Below are 20,000 nucleotides of genomic sequence, written 5' to 3'. Positions count from 1 at the left end.
TGCAACCTACCAGCAGGAGCTAATACCCAAGGTGGCTCTCCTGGCATCACAGTCGGCTCAGGTGAGTACTGCGGGATAGTTTTGGCTTAGTTATGGTTCTCTTATAACTTTGCTGCTGCTGTCAGTATGACTTTTATTATGATAATAATTGGGGATTATTATTGATCTTCTTATCATTATTAATGGTATTGTTGATGTTATTGATATTATAGTTTTTGTATTGCTATTACTAATATTATTTATTAACTACTATTACTACTACTACTACTGCTATTACTACTATCACTACTACTGCAACTTTTTCTTAGTTTTTCTTCTTTTGGATACTGTGCAGCTCAGTTACAGGAAAAGGGTATTTATTTTGATATGAGATTTGTAAAACCTTTAAAATTAGAATGTTGGCACTAATTCTAACTTAACCCTTTGGCTGCAGTTTTAATAAAATATGTATACAGTCATGCAGCGGGTTTATTTTGTATGGCACTGTATGTTCACCGATGCTGCCTTGACAGCAAATAATGCCATCCGCTATCAATGGGTTAACTAATGCACTTTGAACTGGAAGCATTACATTGTGCACAGTAAATTGTTTTGCAACTTGCAACATGATAGTAAGGGAGCCTTTTCTTGTTTCCACCTACTCCACCACTTGGTACTTGATACTACCGTGTGTATTCTGATTGATCAATCTAACTTAGAGATACAAAAAGTATGGTCTTAGCTCAGCTTTTATTTCAGGTTTGGTATTGTGTTTTTTGTGTGTCCTTTTTATTTATATTCTAATAGTATAAATTGTGTGTGGCAGCTGTTCCTATAATGGAAGTAGACCTAGAATAAATAGGTATCTTTTTTTGAGATAAATGAAGGTGAGATATCTTGATTATATATATATTTTTTTATTTTTTCTTCTTTTTTTGACAAATATTTATGTACATTTTTGTTTTTGGTGGTGAAAGAAACATATTTTTAAAGATTATCACTTTATTATTACTTACATATGTCATATGTACACCTTTATGCGCTATAACCATATCAGTCATATACAGTGGAATCTCACAACAAAGGTGCTGTACGCTGAACAATACAAGCAAGCTTTGATGAATGCATAAGTTATAAGGATGAAGGTGGTAGGCCTACGGAATAGAGGGTTAAGATACATGAGTTACAGGATATGGTTAAGAAAGGGGGTTCATCATCTACTTTTCTTCTTTCTCATTTTTTGTTGATTATTAGTTGTAACATCAACAATCATTTCACTTTTTTTTTGTGTGTGTGTTCTTTCTGTTTCCAAGATATTTTTCATACACATATTTAAATATGTTTGTAAATTATCTTGATATTAACTATAGGTTGATACTCTCTAGACCCAGCATTGTAAAATAAGTGAGTTGATGAATGAACAAATGAAAAACAAATACGATTTAGAAATGATTCCCAAAGTAACTACTTTTGATGATTGTCCGTTTTGTGTTATTCAGAAAGAACGTACTGTTGTTACAAGAGTTCATGTACTTTGTAATTTTATTCATGAGCCTAATGTTCATGTGTTTTCCAGCTACTCATTCATGAGGACAATATTCATGCACTTTTCTACTCACTATTCCTAAGAGTAATAATATCCATTCACTATACAACTTCTGATTTGTGAAAGTAATGTTCATGGATGTTTCAAGGTGACTTAAGGTTACAAGTTCTCAGAACAAGTTAACCAAAGTCTCTTAACTATGAAGAGTAGATAGAAGCTAATCATCATCAGCTGATCACAGTAAACAAACATAGATATAGTAACTATCTATGTGAAGCAGGAAAGCTTTGAACATATTCAAAGTTCAAAAATTAGCCGAATAACAGTTCACAAGGTTTGATAAGATATAAGGCAGAGTTTTCTGTGATTTTGACTTATTTGGATTAGATTACAGTGTTTTTACATAGATCTTACCTATATGTCTTTTCTGTGCAATGATATACGAGACATTATTTGTTGAAAATAAGAAAAAGAGGAATTCATATGGATGGGAAAGCTATTCGGAGAATTTCACTTCTATGTAGAAATGAACATTAATAGTCCTTGGTTACATGTTTTGTATTTTGTTTGTGATTCTGATGTGTTCATCAATTATTGTTTCGTGTAATGTTGATGTGTAAGTTGTACATGTAAAAGCAAGTACGTTGACTGATCAGTTGGAGTTGGAGAAAATTTTACATGGAAGGGTGCAGATAGGTAACAGGAATTGTCTCTTTCTTAGAGGTTATTTTGTTGAATTCTTTTTACTTGGTATCTTTTCTTTTAATTTCATGATTAGGCTATTCTTTTAGATAGCAAATTGGCAGCCCCCCAAAATTTTGAAGAACCTTTTAGCCCATGATAATTTATCTATATATTTGTGTGTATGTATATATGCATATGTGTATTATTTAGTATGTATATATGTATATATATATATATATATATATATATATATATATATATGTATGTGTGTTGTGTTGTGTGTGTGTGTGTGTGTTTGTGTGTGTGTGTGTGTATAATATATATATATATATATATATATATATATATATATATATATATATATATATATATATATATATATTTATATTTTATATATATGTATGTATATGAATTTGTTTATTTATATTTATTTATTTATTTAATAATATATACACAGATAGATACGCATACGCATATGCATAAACATAGATTCACAAATGGGCATAGTTGCATTCCTGTTCATCAATATGGCCAAAAATGTTTGCTTGCACATACAGGAAAAAAATATCAAATGTGGCATTGCGGCAAAACCTTTAATTTATATAAATATCTAAGAAAACACAAAATCTATGTGGTTATCGACAGACAGGAGTGGCCTGGCGTCGATTACAAATGTCTTAGAGCACTTATATTAATATATTAACTTAGAGAATGGAGATGGGGCTGGCAAGATATGAAAGGATGAGATCTTGATACAATCGATGACTCTCTTGTAAGGACAACACATGGGAGAGATTAGATGAGCTAACCCCCGCTCCTATGGGTAGTATGCTGTGCCCCCTCCCCCTTACCCTTACCCTCCCTTCCTTTCCCTCTCTTAATGATAAAAAAAAAATAATAATAATAATAATACAGGGGAAAAAATATGGGGAGAAGTAATTACACATGCTTTCAAAATGACAAGGAGTGGTGGCGGCGGGGGTTTAGGAAGGAGGGAGGGTGGGTAGGTGGGTGAGTGGGTAGATGGGTGGGTATTGCACGCGCCCTCGGTTAGTGTGGTCCTAATCCGGCGTACACAAGGCCCTAATTCGGCGTGCACGTGGCTTTGTAGGCCTTTCCCTGGAAGTGGAGCTGCCTGGTGGAGTGGGTGGGCTGGGGTCCGCGGAACAAGCACAGGTGGTTCTCCGGGCACGAGCACGAGTAATAGCTCTCCAGGGTGTCGGCTCGGATGCGGCCGCACTCGTCGCCCGCTTTGCATTTAGGGAGCTGCAAGGGAGGAACGGGGTCAGTGAGGCCATGTAGTTTGAGAGAGAGAGAGAGAGAGAGAGAGAGAGAGAGAGAGAGAGAGAGAGAGAGAGAGAGAGAGAGAGAGAGAGAGAGAGAGAGAGAGAGAGAGATAGGCGTGTGAATGATCGGAAATCCAGCAAGAATGCGTAGACTTGAGAAAATGCATAATAAACAGTTGGGTACCATGCTGTGTGTATCGTCAGAACGAGAAAGAGAGAGAGAGAGAGAAACAAAACAAAAACAAAAGCCACATTGGGCTGACGAGGAAGAAAAGAGCAAGAACAAGAGAATCCCGAGGCCTATCGCGGCCGGGGCGGCCCACTCGCCTCGTCGCACGTGTACATGAAGACGGTCTCGGAGGGCGAGGGGATGCGCGTCTCGGCCAACGTCCAGCGGTGCGGCCACGGGCATCGGCACTGCAACTCGGAGTGCACGTCGGCGCCCTGGTTCACGCTGTTGGCGGCCGAGGGGAAGGCCTGGTCGTGGCGCTCCACCTGGCGCACCTTGAGGGCCAGCTCCCCCACCTTGCAGTCCGAGAGCTCCTCGATCACGTTGCCGCAGAACTGGCCCGCGGGATTGCGGTGGGAAGAGGGGAGGGGGAGGGGGGAAGGGGTTGCAGAATGAGGATTATTTTTTGAACTGATGTTTGTGTTGCTAGTGATGTGCGAGATGGTTTAGAGTCTATCTTGATTGTTGCAAGTGATTGGAAGTAGTGTTATTCTTCATTTCGTTCAGATTTTATCATGTACGCATTACTTGTGTCTCAGTCTCGTTTCTAAATCGAGCGACCAAGTCTCCCTAAGCCTGCAGTTCCTCACCTTGAGTTGCGCCCTGTTCGAGACGTGCTGGGACCGCGTGTCGTTGAGGCCGTTGAAGTGCAGCGGGCACTCGGAGCGGTCAGGGCAACGGCACAGGCGCTCCGTGATGGGCGTGAACCAGAACCTCTTGTGGGCGAGGTTGCAGGCTTCTCCTGGGTAGGCGCAGACGGGGAGGTCACGCTCACTCCGACGCTGGCGGGGGGAAAGGGGGGCCAGGCAAGGTCATTAGAGGCCGTTCTAGCTAACCGGAGGGGAGTTAGAGGGGTAGGGGTGTATCGTTACTTATTTTATTTTATTTTTGAGAAATATAAGTCTAGGAAGAATATTTTGGAAGAATAGAATTGACGAAGAAGTTCTAAAAGGGGGGGTGAAGAGCAGTCGTTCAGGAAGGGAAATCACGAAGAAAGAACCGGAAGACGAAAGCAAAGAGGCGAGCAAGGCCAGCCGACTCACCCCGTTGCCGTAGATGACGTAGGTGCCCTTGTAGAGCAGCGAGAGGTGCGAGAGGAGCTCGCTGGCGCCGGGATCCTCGTCGGCGGTGGGCGCGGCACAGCTCTTCACCACCGCCACCGTGATCAGCACGACGGCGAGGGTGACGAATACGCCCGCAGCCGCAGCCGCCACCCGCACGCTCTCCGCTACCCCCATCCTGCGGCCGCCGACTCACGCCTTGCGGAGGGAATGCTGGGAACGGTTGGCGTGCGCGGCGCTCCGAGCTTTTCGGTGTTTGTTTGCCTTTTAGGTTTCGTGGCCGAGTTTGTACTTTAATTTTTGTTTGTTTGTTCTTTAGGGACTTACACACCTTTGATCTTTTTCAAAAAAATCTGGCCCTAAGAAAAAAATGCGTATCACTTAAACTGGTCTTGTAGTGTTCTTTTTTTTTGTTATTTCTACGTCAAGATAGTTTTTTAGGGGGTTTTCTTTTATATATTCACACCTGTTAAAAAAAACAAAAAAAACACGTCATTGATACCATGTCAGAAGTAATTGGAAAGACATAATATTTTCATCCGAATTATGTCTTGGAAACCGAAAATAAAAACTTGGCTTGATTTACGTCGTGAAGGCAGCGAGGAAGTGCATCGTAACGAGAACCCCTTAGTGTAAACGTCGACCCAAGGGAAAACTCAGGCGAGACGTAAACTGTGGACGACGGCAACGCTAAACCCTGGTGGGGGTGTCTTGTGGCTTGTTTACCTTTTGGCCTACAGCGCGGGTCGGTGGGGAGGGGGGGGGGGCGAGTGTGACAAAAGACGTTATTGGCACGGCTTGGGAGGAAACTTGCGGCTGTGTGTGTGAGGGGTGTTGGGGGGGGGGCTGTGGGCCGTTTTTGTTTTTGCTCGAGGCTACTTGTTTGTTTATATAGGTATTTATATGCCGTGGGCGTTATTTGTTTATTTTATTATTATTCCCTTGGCGTTATTTGTTTATTTTGTTATTATGCAAATAAGCCCTCTGTCCCTCGTAGTAGTCGTATATACGTTGTAAATTTTGGTGTATGGATTGTTTTGAAATATTTTCCATTTTTTATATATATATTTTAAGAATCATTATTTCCTCCCATATTTTGAGCTTCTCGCCGACCCCGTTTCCTCGCAAGATCAGTGTTTGCTTACATTGACCCGCCTCTCGACGCCAAGGGGGTGGAAGAAGGGGAACCTTTTTGTTGGGGCTTGTAAAACCACCCATGAGAGCAAGAGGTGTGTGTGTGTGTGTGTGTGTGTGTGTGTGTGTGTGTGTGTGTGTGTGTGTGTGTGTGTGTGTGTGTGTGTGGTTAGGAGGGGGGGCGGGGGGGGGGCGGGGTTGAAGGTAGGGAAGATGATGATGAGGATGATATAGTATATGAGCTCGTTTGTTTGTTTTGTGCCGAAGGGGCGGAGAAGAACTAGAAGGAGCAGGGGGAAAAGACGGAAGGAGATGATGCTGGAGATAAGGGTGGAGGAAGAGAGAGAGAGAGAGAGAGAGAGAGAGAGAGAGAGAGAGAGAGAGAGAGAGAGAGAGAGAGAGAGAGAGAGAGAGAAGTCGTTATCAAAGAGGCGTTTGATCGCTCCCGCTCGCTCGATCTCTTTCTCGGGGGCTCATTTTTATCGCTTCTTTCTCTCTCTCTCTTTATTTTTCTTTCTTTCACATTATCGATTTTTGCGATGACAAAATATGTGACTTTTGACTTGCGCGCGCGCGTGTGTTTGTCTTGTTTGCCTTCGGTTCGCGTGCATGTGTGTGTGCTCGATTGTCTCTCTCCATTCATTGACGACTCCCTTCGCGTCCCACCTCCTCTCGTGCCAGTGAGTCGGTTTGTTTCTCTCGCGAGTTGAGAGCACTCGCTCGCTTCTCGATCCTCGCATGGTTAGGGGAGGAAGGGAAGAGGTAGGAGGAGGAGTCAGGGGAGGGGGACGGAGAGGGAGAGGGATGGTTATGCATTACTAAAACGTGAGGCGGAATGTATGCGAGGATTGTCGTGAGTAGCCGATGAACGCAACGTTTGAAGTTTTGAGGTGAATGGCTCAATTGCCTCGCTTTTTATTTATTTTTTTATTGGGTCTACTTCCAACGCTGCCGCTAGATTTTATGTGAATGGCCAAGAAGGAAAGACATCAAGGTTTGTTCGGTAGGACGAGGTTTTATAACAGTACCATTTTTGGATTTAAAAGTTTGTTTTGGAGGGTGGAAGTGCTATGCTTAAACCCCAAGGTATTGGACGGGGAAGGGGATGTGGGGAGATGCTTGCTGAGAACTGTTGTTAAGAGGAAGACGGCCAGTTGGCAGGGCTCTTGGGCCTAGTTATGTGATACCCTCTTTTGTTTTCCTCGTTGACCCCCTTCTCTCTCTCTCTCTCTCTCCCTCTCTCTCATTCTCTCCATGATTTCCTCTCTCCACCGCCTCTCTCTCCCTTTCCGTTTTAATGTCCACTATTTATTTATTTATTTATTTATTTTCTGCAACTCATCCACACGCACTTGTCCTTCCACTTTGTTGTCTTAGAACCCGAACTTTAAGAATGAGTCTGAAAGAGATGGGGAAGTTAGATTGACGGGGGTTTGTTCGATGAACTAAAGCTCTGACCGGGAAACCTTTGCAATAGCTTTCTCTCTTCTCTCAATCTTACGCCTCATCATTACGTCGAACTTCTGAAAGTAGATTGAACGCAGATGACGAAGTCGCGTGGGCGTCGCTGCTGTTGGCACGGCGACGTAGCGCTGCCAACTCCAGCTGGGGGAAAGGTACCGAGGTGCCAACCAGCTCGAGCCTCTCTCTCTCTCTACCCGAATCGGCCCGGCCCGTCCCGTCAGCCAGGCTGTGCCAGCTGTAGCACCGCCTCCGTGTACCGGATTTGTACTCATTTCCTGTGACTCTCTACATTGCATATATACACTGCTATTCTCCTGATTCTTGTATCGCAAAGCTTAGGTGACTGTGCTGCATGTTTCAGATTTTTTATTTATTGACCAAAATGATGCCCCGGCACGGAAACCCTTCATATTAATTAAAACACAAGGGATTTCCTCGACGCAATCACATAAAAAGAAGCGCACAACCAAACGCACACTGGCACTCGTAGGCAGGTTCTTGACCCTCCTGGCACCAGACAATGGCAATGCTAACGAGGTGTTGACATTGTCCGTCGTCCCTGGCCTTGCGTCGATGGCCCTCGGTCCCAAGGCCTTTCTTCCTCTACGTCTTTGGGGCGTGGGGCTACTGGCCTCACCCTCACTCTCGCTCTCTCTCTCTCTTTCCTGTTTATTTCCCCTTGTGCCATATTCTTCTCTAACCTTTTATTTTTCTCTCAAACGTTCTCCATTCCTCTCTACTCCACTATCGTCTGTCAGTTTCACCTTTTCTGTCTTTAATTCTTACTTTTTTTTTGTCATTATCTGCCTCTTCAGTTTCTCAACTTTTCCTTCTTCTACCTCTCAGAATCTTCATCCTCTGTTCTCTCTCTCTTTCTCTGTTTCCCGTACATTCACACTGTTAAGTTTCACTGAAATGGATTTACTTTTTCGAACACGGACCACATGGATTTTGGATATTTTTTTTCTTTCGAATTTCATTGATTCTCGTTTCGTTGGTTTGTCGATTATCACAGTGGGATCTTATCATCATCTACATTATCGACACTTTTTATCATTCACTCTACCCATCCCCTCCTTTCTTATACGTCCCTTCCACTCCCCTTCTTCCCCTCTTCCCAAACACAGCGAGTCAGGCAGAAGACGAACCAGCCTCGAAGACAGCGCGGCCACGTCTGACGACCACCTGAGCATCAACCACCAAGGCAAAGACTCCCTCTCATGCTCCTCCGCTCTCTCCCCCTTACTCATACCCCCCCCCCCCCTTCAACTGCCTCCCCTCATGCCTAGGGAGCAGAGGGGAGAGGGGAGGGATGGGCGTAACATGTAAATTTCGATGGAACGGTTGCCAGCTATGGGTTGAGGATGGGGAGGGGGAGGGGGGCGAGGCATAAGGGTACTTACCGGCAATGCAAATATAAAGTGAAAGGAGGACGGGATTATCAGATTTGTCGGCGAAAGAAAATAGCCAAGTCGGGGGTCGAAATAGTAACCGGCATAGAAAACGGGGCGGAGGCTGGGGTGGGAGTGGGAGTGGGAGGGAACAAACCCGCGTTTACGCCCGTGATTTGTGTATGTTGTTTGACTCGTGTGTTGAAACGCGAGTATGGGATTTGTTTAATATTGATTTTATAGTCAAGGGCCTTTGGAAGGTTATGTGGGAGCTGTATCACTCCTCAGCGTTAATGGGCGGGCGGTCGAAATCTTCTTACGTCAAAGGAAATCTGCGATTAGGCTTTACGGGCGAGGGCGTAAGTAGCTCAAAGCGATGTAGGAGATAAGAAAGGAGGGAATGGATGTTGAGGGGTAGGGGGGGGGGCGCGTATGGCGAGAGGATTTAGTGGGGGGGAGGGAGGGTGTGGGCGGTTCCGGTGAGTGGGTGGTCCGTGGATAGGCACTAAAAAGCTGATGGTACTGTGAACAAAGGAAGGCTACTTTTTTTGTTTTGATTTGTTTTGTTTTATTAACGAAAGCGAGAGAGAAGAGAAGAGAAGGAAAAAAATATCAGAGGGGGTCAGAAGAGAGAGAGAGAGAGAGAGAGAGAGAGAGAGAGAGAGAGAGAGAGAGAGAGAGAGAGAGAGAGAGAGAGAGAGAGAGAGAGAGAGAGAGAGAGAATGAAGTCTTATTTTGTGTCGCCTCTTTTTAAGGGGTGAAGAGGGTGAGAGCGAGTGTGTGAGTCACTTATTGGTGCGTTAGATGGTCGTCAACGTCCAGTTTGACAGTTATTGGTTGAAAGTGTGCACCGTTGGGTAGCGGCGAGGGACACCGCGGCTATGGTGGTGCCAGCGAGCAAGCCAGCAAGAGTCTTGTGCCTGTTGTCTGTTGGCACCCTTGGCTCTATGGCGCCCCCCACTTCCCCGTCCCCTTCCCCCCACCTCCTCCTCCTCCTCCCGGGCCCGCACACAGGAGGAGCTTTCATCTGCGGTTTAATCTTTGCCGCGACAAGGGGCGCCATCGCTCGAGTGAAAAGAGACGAGGTTCAAGAGCTGCTTTCGTCGAAGCTTGGCCACTCCCACTCGCGAGGCTTCCGTCTACGTCCATGCGTGGATGCCGGGGGTGCTGTTACTTTTACGCACGCACGCACACGCACGCACGCACTCGCAGGCACGCACGGAGAGAAGAGAGAGAGAGAGAGAGAGAGAGAGAGAGAGAGAGAGAGAGAGAGAGAGAGAGAGAGAGAGAGAGAGAGAGAGAGAGAGAGAGAGAGAGGCAGGCCGAGAGAGGCCGAGAGACCGACCTCTCGTCGTTCTTGACCGTTTCCGCAACTGTTTATTCAGAACCGATGAAATGATCGACCACAGAGCGCGCCGTTGCTTGTAGGAGCCCCCTTGTCCTCTTATCTGACTCCAGGATGAGGCGATGGGGGGGATGGGGGTGAGAGGGCTTGGAGGGTGGGGGGTTGAGGAAAGGCGATTGTTTTTACAGGTGGTGGCGGCCGGCATCCATTACTTAACCCGTGCAGTCAAAGGGTAGCTGGATTGTTTACCAACAGACGCGGTCCTCGGAAGGCCGATCGTAAAATGTGCGGTTCTTTTCCGGCGTTGAATGGAGCTGATACATGAGGGCTATGTCTGCAGGCGTTTTTAATGTGCTTGTTATGCGAAACTGTTTGGATTAAGCGAATGGGTTCAGATAGACACAGACGCGGATGCAGACTATGTTAAAAGAGGGAATGGAACGTGTATTCTGACGCTTACTTTTTTCCCCCAAAGATCGAAGCCATTCATACATACATGCGTGCTGGGAGATATGCAACGGTTGGAAATTATTTATTTATATATGTGTATTTTCTTTTCTTTTTCTTCATCTTTTTCATCTTCCATATTTCCCTATCCTCTCCCGCCGTTTCCACAAAGCTTTGACCTCTGACCTGATGCTCTACATCTAAGGGACCGGGGAGGAAGGGGTGTTTGTGTGTGGGGGGGGAGGGAGGGGAGGGGGTAAGAATACACCGGTGGGAATCCTCGGTGGGTGCAAGGGAGCAGGAGGGAGCCGCTGGTGCCTGCGCCCTGTTTCTGGCAAGCTTTTTCCCCTTTCTTTGTCCTTGCGGCGACCCCTCCCCCTCCTGCCTCCGTCCTTTTGGCTCTCGTTAGACGTGTCAGTCTTTCGTAGGTCTTATTTTCATTGCCTTCCTCCCCCACTCTCGCTCTCTTCCCTCTCTCCTCTCTCTCCTTTCTCTTCTTTCTTTTTTTTCTTTCTCCTCTCTTCCCTCTCTCCTCTCTCCTCGTTCTTGCCACCTCCCTCTCTCTTCCCACTTCTCTCTCTCTCTCTCTCTCTCTCTCTCTCTCTCTCTCTCTCTCTTCTTCTCTCTCTCTCCCTCCCTCCCTCCCTCCCTCCCTCCCTCCCTCCCTCCCTCCCTCCCTCCCTCCCTCTCCCTCCCTCTCCATCCCTCTCACTCTCCTCCTCTGTCTCTCGCCTTCATCTCGCCTTCACTCGCTCAACTCTACGCTCGTCTGTCTTGCTATCCATCAATCTTTATCACCATCTATCCCCTCGGCGACACGTTCAGTCGAGGAGAACCCCATAGAACGAGGCCTCTGAATGACAGATATGCCCGCGCCGGTTATGGTATGGCAAAGCAACGGGTATGGAGGTGAGGGAATGGGAGGGGAGGGGGAGAGGAGGGAGGAGGAGGAGGAGGAGGAGGAGGAGGAGGAGGAGGAGGAGGAGGAGGAGGAGGAGGAGGAGGAGGAGGAGGAGGAGGAGGAGGAAGGAGGAAGAACTAGGAGGAGGAGAAGAAAAAAAAAAACATGAAAAAAATAAAGGGGAAGGCGAAGAAGCAGAGCAGAAAAAACTAAGAGGGAAGGCAAAGGAGAAGGAGAAGGGATAGTCAAGGGGAAGGGGGAGAGGGAGGGGGGAAATGGGCACGAGAGAGAGGTAGAGGTGTTCGCGGGGTCATTCGTTGTACCGCTAATGGCGTGGCATGTGGCGCGCGGTGTGTGTATGTGGGGGAGGGTGGAGTCGGAGGGGGGGGAGGGGGAGGGGGAGGGGGAGGGGGTGGTTAATAGTTTGCGTACAAGGGGCGGATTTGGTTCGTGCTTGTGGGAGGGGCGGCTTGTTTAACGAGGGCATGGGGAGGGGGCGATATCAAGGAGGATGGTAGTTCGGAAGTAGAGCAAGGGGAATGTTACTATTTCTTGGAGGAAGGAAGGGAGGGGAAGGGGAAGGGGGAGAAGGAGAGGGAGGGAAAGAGGGAGAAGGAGAGGGAGGGAAAGAGGGAGAGGGAGAGGGAGGGAAAGAGGGAGAGGGAGGGAGGGAGGGAGGGAGGGAGGGAGGGAGGGGAGAGAGGGAGAGGGAGAGGGAGAGGGAGGTAGGGAGAGAGAGAGAGGAAGCGAGGAAGAGAGGAATAGCGAGAAGAAGAAAAAAGGAATGTCGGAGGGGTCAGAGTGCCCCCGTGTGGTGCCAGTGCCGATGCGGCCTCGGTACACACAGGGGGCAATGAGTCACACGCTGGCGGTTGAGGGGAGAGAGAGGGGGGGGGAGGAGGGAGGGAGGGAGGGAGGGAGGGAAAGAGAGGGCATGGGAAAGGGGACGGGAGGGGGGAAACGGCTGCGAGGAAATGCTTAAATATATCCTTAAGTGAATATTTAAATGAGTTTTTTCACCCCCCACCCGGTATGTATCTTCCACACCTTATGGCTTCTCCCTGATGTGGGCGCGGCTCTCTCGTGATGGGTGATGATGATGGGTGGGTGCTTGTGGGTGGAGTGTGAGTTCCTGGGGGGGGGGGAGATGTCACACGCAAGATTTATTCTCGTGATATGATGGTTAATTGTAATCATTTTCTGTTTTATAATGGTAGTGACATTCCGTATTGGCACTTGTGTTTTTTCTTCTTCTTCTAAGGTCGTCTATCCGAAATCTTCAATAAATCTGAATATAGGGACCGGTATGATGTATCCGTATTAAATGAAAGGAGAATTATTATTATTATTGCAATCAACGTTCTCCTCCTCCGGCTATCCTCGTGTCATAAACATTGGTTCGGCCCGAAGCAAACGGTTTAGGGAGATGCAGTCAGAAGGGTTTGTTTGAGATGCTTCTGTGGGGGTGGGGGGTGGGGGGTGGATAGTCCCCCTCACCTTCCCCTTCCCCTTCCCCTTCCCTCACCCCCTACTTCCTTCTCTTTTCCCTTCTTACTTTTCCTCTCCTTCCTCCTCTTCCTCTCCTTCCTCCTCTTCCTCCTCCTCCTCCGTACTTTTCCTCCCCCCTCCTCCTCTTCTTCCTTACCTTCCTCTTCCTCTTCTTCCTTACCTTCCTCTTCCTCTTCTTCCTTACCTTCCTCTTCCTGCTTGCACTCCTCGCTTTTTTCGTAGATGTAAAGCGCTTTGCTTCGATGTTGGTGATGACGGTGGGAAAAACAACAGCATCATCGCCGATATCATTTGCGATTTGTCTTGAATTAATACTTTCGAGAAAGAACAGGATGGTCAGGGGCAGAGTTGTAGCTTGTTTTTGTTAATTACTTTTTGATTACTGATATTATCGCCAATCAGACGTTTTTGTCAAAGTCTCCTCCTCACCCGAACGCATCGGATGACTTGAGAAACATGCAATGGCAGACGCGTATCTGATTCCTGTCATGCAGCCTGATTCACGAGGCAGACCCTTTCGCCCCTTACCTTTCTCTCTCTCTCTCTCTCTCTCTCTCTCTCTCTCTCTCTCTCTCTCTCTCTCTCTCTCTCTCTCTCTCTCTCTCTCTCTCTCTCTCTCTCTCTCTCTCTCTCGCTCTCTCTCTCTCTCTCTCTCTCTCTCTCTCTCTCTCTCTCTCTCTCTCTCGCTCTCTCTCCTCTCTCTCTCTCTTCTCTCTCTCTCTCTCTCTCTCTCTCTCTCTTCTCTCTCTCTCTCTCTCTCTCTCTCTCTCTCTCTCTCTCTCTCTCTCTCTCTCTCTCTCTCTCTCTCTCTCTCTCTCTCTCTCTCTCTCTCTCTCTCTCTCTCTCTCTCTCCCCCTCTCTCTCCCCCTCTCTCTCCCTCTCCCTCCCTCCCCTCCCCCCTTTCCCCCTCCCCCTTTTCCCCCTCCTCCTTCCGTCTCTATCCTCTCCTTCCCTCCCTTCCCTCTCACTCCGCCTTCCCGCTCATCCTCCCACCCTCCTTTTCCTTTCACTCACCAGCGCACTTTATCCCATTTTCTTATCTCCTCCCTTGCTCGAGTCCAATCTGTCGCTGTGTTCGTCTATGTTGACTCAAGTTACCCCCTTCCTCACCCCCTCTTCGCTCACCCTCTCCCCCCTTCTCTCCCCCTCTTCTCACCCCCTTTCTCCCCTTCTCTTCTCCCTTCCTTCTGATGAGTGAAGGGAAGGGGCGATCATCCTAACTAGGTAGGTGTGTTGGGTGCTTTCCCATCCTCACTGCCACCCACGCTAACCTCCTATCAGCTGTTTCCCTTCTCTCTTTTTCACTCGCTCTCTTTTTCGTTTCTCTTTTCTTTTTTTCTCCCTTTATCTCTCTTTTCTCTCTTGTCTCTTATCTTTCTTTCTTTTTTGTTCTCTGTACTATCTCAACACTTTCTGCTTTCTCGGGGGGAGGGGTTTGACTGCGTGTTATCACTGTTGTTAGTGGTGTTTGTGTTACTTGCTGATGCAAGCATCCACCCAGCCAATCCACGATTGGCTGGGTTGGTGGTGGTGGTAGTGGTAGTGGTGTTATTCGGTATTTTATCGTTGGCTTTTGTTATTTGGATTATTATTATTATTGATTGGGATTTACGTGTTTTATTATTATTATTATTATTAGTCCCTCTTTTATCTCTCTATCATTATCAGTACTTATTATACTAGTGCTAATACCAGTGGTAGTAGTGTTGTAGATCTTATCTCGCTAAGAGCTGGGGACTTGGTGTTTACAGTTTCTTAGCTTTGTTGATGTAGCCTGAAATAAGTAACAGTCGTATATTAGCACCCCGTAGAGCGTGGTCCTACTAGTTACGGACACGCTATGGGGGGGGGGGGTACTCTTGTATGCTTGCGTGTTCCTTGCGTGCGCATTTGCTTTACTGATTCTTTTTTTTTAAGAGGGAGGGGAGAGAGAGAGAGAGAGATAGAGAGAGAGAGAGAGAGAGAAGGGGGGGTAGGGGGGATAGGGGGGATTGTTGGCAGCAAGTGTTGGCACGAGGAGATTCGCTAGGTATGTGGGTCGCGCATGTACCGTTGTACCCCCAACTCCATTCCCCTTCCTTCCTCTCTCCTTGCTTTTGGTGTTGCGGGGTTGTAGATCTCCCTTTGGGCAAGGTGCCACACGCGGCGACTTGGTCCAAAGTCGTGGCGTTTGCAAGGTAGAAATGAGTCTTATGAAGGAGGGTGGGTTAGTCTGTTCTTGGCCTTGGTAAGGGGTGGAGGGGGGGAGGGGTCGGCTTACTTGTGGATCCGTTGTGTGTTTCTATGTTTGTTTGGCTTGTAATGTTTGTTTGTGTTTTTGCCTGAGGGGAAGAAGGGGCCCCGGTCATTCAATTTGTCGAAGATTAGAACAGGGTGCTTCACCGGCTGTGTCGAAGGCTCCTGGATTGACTTGATGTACCGTAAACTAATATGATACTGCATAGCAAGTACGGGCGGAATGCGTCCAGTGCGGCGATGGAGTAATGCATTGCAGACGCACAGTGTTTAATGAACCACTCGCTTCCTCCCACAGAGTATGGAGGCGACCAAGGCCTTGATGAACCACCACCTCGTGACGAAGTTGGAGCTGAGCCTCGAGTCCGAGTGCCGGCTGCTCCTCCAGCAGTGGACGTCCCCTCACTTCGCTCACCTGTGCAAGAGGTTCCTCGAGTCCCACCACGTTCAGCTGCAGAAGCCCGTCAACCTTCCTCTGTAGTGGCTGCCGTGCGATGGAAAACCTTCCAGGAAGTTTCTCGTGAGGAGAAAACTCTTTTTGTGTGTGTGAAGAGGACTGGCTGTGGTCCAGAAGTTTATTTTTTATTTTATTTACTGTTTTTTTTTTCTCGTTTTACTTTTGGATGGTGATAGTGATACTTTTGGAACTTGAATGCTACGCCGACGCTGCTCTTTGCGCGCAGGCAAGTGTTGAACTCTTTAAAAAGTTATCGCCGATCGACTTTTCTTCAAATGTGTGTGTCTTTGGATCGTGAGTCAATCAGTCGCCCGTCGCGCCCTGGATCGCTAGGAAGAAAGAAAGAGTGGAAGGGACAGTTTGATTTGCACTCACTTTGTCTCTCCTTGTCAGAGTGAATTTTGAAAAGTTCCGATCATATATATTTAGAGATGAATTCATTTTGTTTTACTGCAGCACCAGGAGATGCTATGGACAAGAAAGGATTGAAGACAGACGCACCAAGAGCGAGTGTGACGAACAAAACAAAAAAAAAGTTGCAAGATAAAACGAGGAAAGAAAGAAAAGAAGCAACACGCAGCTACTTGAGAGAGAGTCTGAACTTCAAACAAGTTTTTTGGACTGGGAAGGCGAGGGCGAAATGCTCTCCACGGTGTATCCTGGTGAAAGACAGCAAAAGGAAAGTGAACGTGTAAAAGTTTGTGAACGAATTAAAGTAAACATGATTAAGGAAAAAAAATTGAAGGAAAAAATAACGTGATAATAGACTAATTTTTTGTGACGTCGCTGTTCAAATGCAGTGGTTTGAGGCCTTTTTGGAACCCCCCTTTACCCCCCTCGGTGGCAGAATCCCCCCCAGTCCACCTCGAGGATTTTGTACAGTGTACAGTTAACCACTTGGTCGTCCTCAGCTGAAGTGGATATATTTAATAAGATATTTCTATAGTGCCCAGCAACTATACTAGGTTCAGTATGAAAAGTCTCTTTTTTCCATGTAAGGTGTTTTAGTGTATCGGAATGTCATTTATGCAAATTTCTTAAAAGAAAATATATTTAAAAAAATACTTTAAAAACCAACATTCTCATGCACTTGACACTCGTGTAAATAATAGGACCCAATTGTGCACAAGTTATATTTTCATGGGAAGTTATTTTATCGGGATGTGTTTTTGTACATCTTTCAAATGAAGTTACAAGTGTGTGATTTTGTAGTTGATTTTTATAGGATAAAAGTTGTTAAACAAGTACAACCTATACAACTATGACAGTCCTTCAAATTTTTGTCATTGAATGTGAAATCTCATGCAATGAAAGTTATTGAATTTGATCAAATGATTTATTTTAATACCATACCATAAATGTTCACGAAATATTTACTTGTAAGAATATGACTTGATGATATGTAAGGGAAGTGACTTGCATCAGTATAAAACTTTTGCGTTTCTTAATTTATGTAAATATTTTAGTTTCCCCTTTTCTTATTAATTCAGCCCACCCCCCCTTCCCCCCATCACCCCCTACCCTCTTCCCTCACCGTATGAAGAACTTGTTTTAAATGAATTAGAAAGAAGGAAAAAAAAAAAGAAACTGCTATTTATCCTCCCATATGTATGTTTGTGTTTCCAGTCTCCTTCCTATATTATTATTTTTTTCTCTTGTATTTAGCCTAGTCAGATACCCAAAATATCCTTTACTCCAGCTATGTATTCATTACAGGACGTCCTCAGCCTCTGGTCGGACGGTTTTTTAAACTAGTTATTGTTCGGGGCAGAGTTGGTCAGATTGTGCTCTTTTATTTTTTTTTATTTCCTCTCTCTCTCTCTCTCTCTTTCTCTCTCTCTCTCTCTCTCTCTCTCTCTCTCTCTCTCTCTCTCTCTCTCTCTCTCTCTCTCTCTCTCTCTCTCTCTCTCTCTCTCCCTCCCCCTCCCTCCCTCCCTCCCCCTCTCTCCCTCTCTCTCTCTCTCTCTCTCCCCCCCACTCTCTCTCTCTTTCTTTCTCTTTCTCTGATCAATATTGTTATTATTGTCATGATTGATTTCATTATTTTTATTACAGCAGTAACTATTGTCACACTTGTTACTATGTCTGTTACGTACTTCTTTTTTTCTTTCCTTGGCTGATTTGACTCGTGCAGTATTTTCTTCTTAAGTTGTCTGTCTGACTCTCTTCCTTCCCGTTTTCCTAGGTACGAGGAGAAATTTCGAGCACTTACTTTTTTTCCCATTTTAATCAATATTTATGTTTGTTTTTTAATATATTAACTCCATCTTTGTTCCATTCATTTACACATTTGATTACAAAATTGTTTTGCTTAACTCTAGTAGTAATAATACCTTGTTCTGTGGTTCCCGGTCGATGCTGTTGGTATCAGAGGAACAAAGATAATTATTATTATTTTATTATTTTTTTTGCAGCCAGACTTTTTCTTTCAAATCAAAGAGTGGCATTGCAACAGATCTCAGTGAATTTCCCAAAGTACAATCTATATCTACTTGCACCAACGTTTTATGACGTCATCAGGCATATGTGCCCACCCCCCCCTTTCCTCGTGTCACTTTAGTTTTGTAGTACACGACCCATTGTACATACTTATACTGTTTGTAAGTATAAATACATGCATATTTTCACCAGTATGTGGCTTGTTTTTATTTTTCCTCTTGTATTCTTAAGACTTAGTGATGGAAAAAGGTCAGGTGAATAAAACGCATCTTATCTATCCAAGGAACTGGCACGATGCGAAGAAGAATGGATGATGATCGGGATGAAAATGGTAATATTTTGCAGAACTGTATTGCATACATTAGATTGATTAGACGAGAGATACGAAGAAAGAAAAAACAATTTCCGAAAAGATTTTTTATTCAGCAAAGTATATACCCCCAAGGTTAACATTCGTAGTAGCCAGATGATTCACCAGCCTTAACAATTGCTTCAGGAAAGCAATGCTCAGAAAACAGTCCAACAGTCCTTTCGGTCAGTTATGCTGCTAATTTGCTTTGAATAACAACAAAGCAAGCTCAGCACAACCTAAGGACGACCTCTGGCAACTGACTGTACATAGCACTTGGATATGTACAAAGAGACCACCTCATAGTCCTTAGCTGGATTTAGCTTTACAGACAAAGACAAAATCTCTTGCTTTCAAGATTCATTCACGAAAACGGGTTAGCTCGATGGCTTCTTCATTTCATTCTGTGATTTTCTTTCAACTTTTTCCACTCGAAACTATCTTTGCACACACCACACTTGCATTGACGCAATATCTCTGCAGTATCTCGCAACTGAAGGCAATTATATAAAACACTTTAACGTACATTTTCCACCTATCTGCACAAGTATAGAGGAATGAACAGTCGTGGAAATGGTGATATGGCTGGGTACTTATGGCCCAGCTGATATGTCAATAGATGTTATGAATCGATGCGTAGTGACTGACTGGCCAGATGGATGCGTGAGAATGTACTACGGTATCAAAATATATCTTCCCACAAGCCTTTTTACATTTAGATTATTTACATACACATCGAGCATATTACAAAACTCTTGTATCAAAAGCTAACTACAATATGAATATATATATATATTTTTACAACATAAAAGACACGTTTATATTAATCCTCTGTTAAGTTTCTGCGAAGGATACAAAAGAATCGGAAACACTACAATGTAAGCTTAATTACAGCCTTATTAAATGTATAACAGAGTTTTCCAAATGAGTCCACCATATCCTTGGCGACATTAAATTAGGGTTGTATTTGCAATGATTAAAGATTTCACTATTAGAAGAGCGCCGTATCCTCTCGATTTGACCACGGACAACTCTCAGTGCCAGTCGGACCAGTCGATTTCGTCCGAGCGGTACGAGTCCCTGCCGCTGACTGCCTCATCAAAGGCATCCCGCCTCTTGGTTATGGCTGTCTTGAGGATGAGGGAAATGTCGTTGAGCGAGTGTTCGGGGATGTGAGTCAGGTCAGACAGAGCCGCGGGTCGGACGGGTCGCAGTCTCTGCTTCTGACTCATCAGCTGCTCGGAGGTCACCAACAGAGGGCCGACGCGCGAGCTGGACTCTGCCCTCCGCACCTCTGGCGATCGAGCTCTGGGCCGTCGCTGAGGACTGCGGGACGTTCGCGGCCACCTCTCGGGGCTGTGGCGGTAGTCCGCGTCCAGGTGGCGGTCCGTAGAGCGCCGGCGTTCGGGGCTCCGAGAACTGGGAGGAGAGTACCTACTGCGTTCAGGCGAGCGTCGCCTCGGGCTGGACGAGTATCTCCTGTCGCGTTTTTCGAGCCGCGCGTCTTCCGCCTCGTCTAGAACGTGGTTGGAGCCAGCGGAGCT

At 45.9% G+C, this 20,000-nt stretch overlaps 3 protein-coding genes across 3 annotated transcripts in view; 1 reads left to right on the top strand and 2 right to left on the bottom strand.

Moving 5' to 3' along the window:
* LOC122258839 (uncharacterized) overlaps positions 1-18,301 on the top strand; it is a 43,968-nt gene extending 25,667 nt beyond the window's left edge. Inside the window, exons 7-8 of the mRNA XM_086546386.1 lie at positions 1-61; positions 15,510-18,301. The exon at positions 1-61 is cut by the window's left edge and continues 80 nt beyond it. Of these exons, the coding sequence (XP_086402512.1) occupies positions 1-61; positions 15,510-15,692 (244 nt within the window). The 3' untranslated portion in view covers positions 15,693-18,301. The remainder of the gene's footprint in view (positions 62-15,509) is intronic.
* Positions 2,784-8,636, bottom strand: LOC122258841 (uncharacterized). The gene is made up of 5 exons (XM_043025081.2): positions 8,532-8,636; positions 4,768-5,251; positions 4,315-4,506; positions 3,823-4,059; positions 2,784-3,475 (listed from the first exon to the last, which is right to left on the bottom strand). The coding sequence occupies exons 2-5, from the start codon at positions 4,960-4,962 to the stop codon at positions 3,293-3,295; spliced, it is 807 nt and encodes a 268-aa protein (XP_042881015.1). The 5' UTR covers positions 4,963-5,251; positions 8,532-8,636; the 3' UTR covers positions 2,784-3,292.
* A 208-nt stretch (positions 18,302-18,509) lies between the features above and the next one.
* The window catches only part of LOC122258838 (uncharacterized), a 76,550-nt gene continuing 75,059 nt past the window's right edge, over positions 18,510-20,000 (bottom strand). The window contains exon 11 of the mRNA XM_043025079.2: positions 18,510-20,000. This exon is cut by the window's right edge and continues 878 nt beyond it. Within this exon, the coding sequence (XP_042881013.2) occupies positions 19,491-20,000 (510 nt within the window). The 3' untranslated portion in view covers positions 18,510-19,490.

Source organism: Penaeus japonicus, unplaced genomic scaffold (genome assembly GCF_977035675.1).
Source record: "Penaeus japonicus unplaced genomic scaffold, GWHDUDI00000001_assembly GWHDUDI00000018, whole genome shotgun sequence".
Taxonomy (NCBI): domain Eukaryota; kingdom Metazoa; phylum Arthropoda; class Malacostraca; order Decapoda; family Penaeidae; genus Penaeus; species Penaeus japonicus.
Note: the sequence above shows the minus strand (reverse complement) of the source record. Positions and strands in the feature narration are given on the sequence as shown.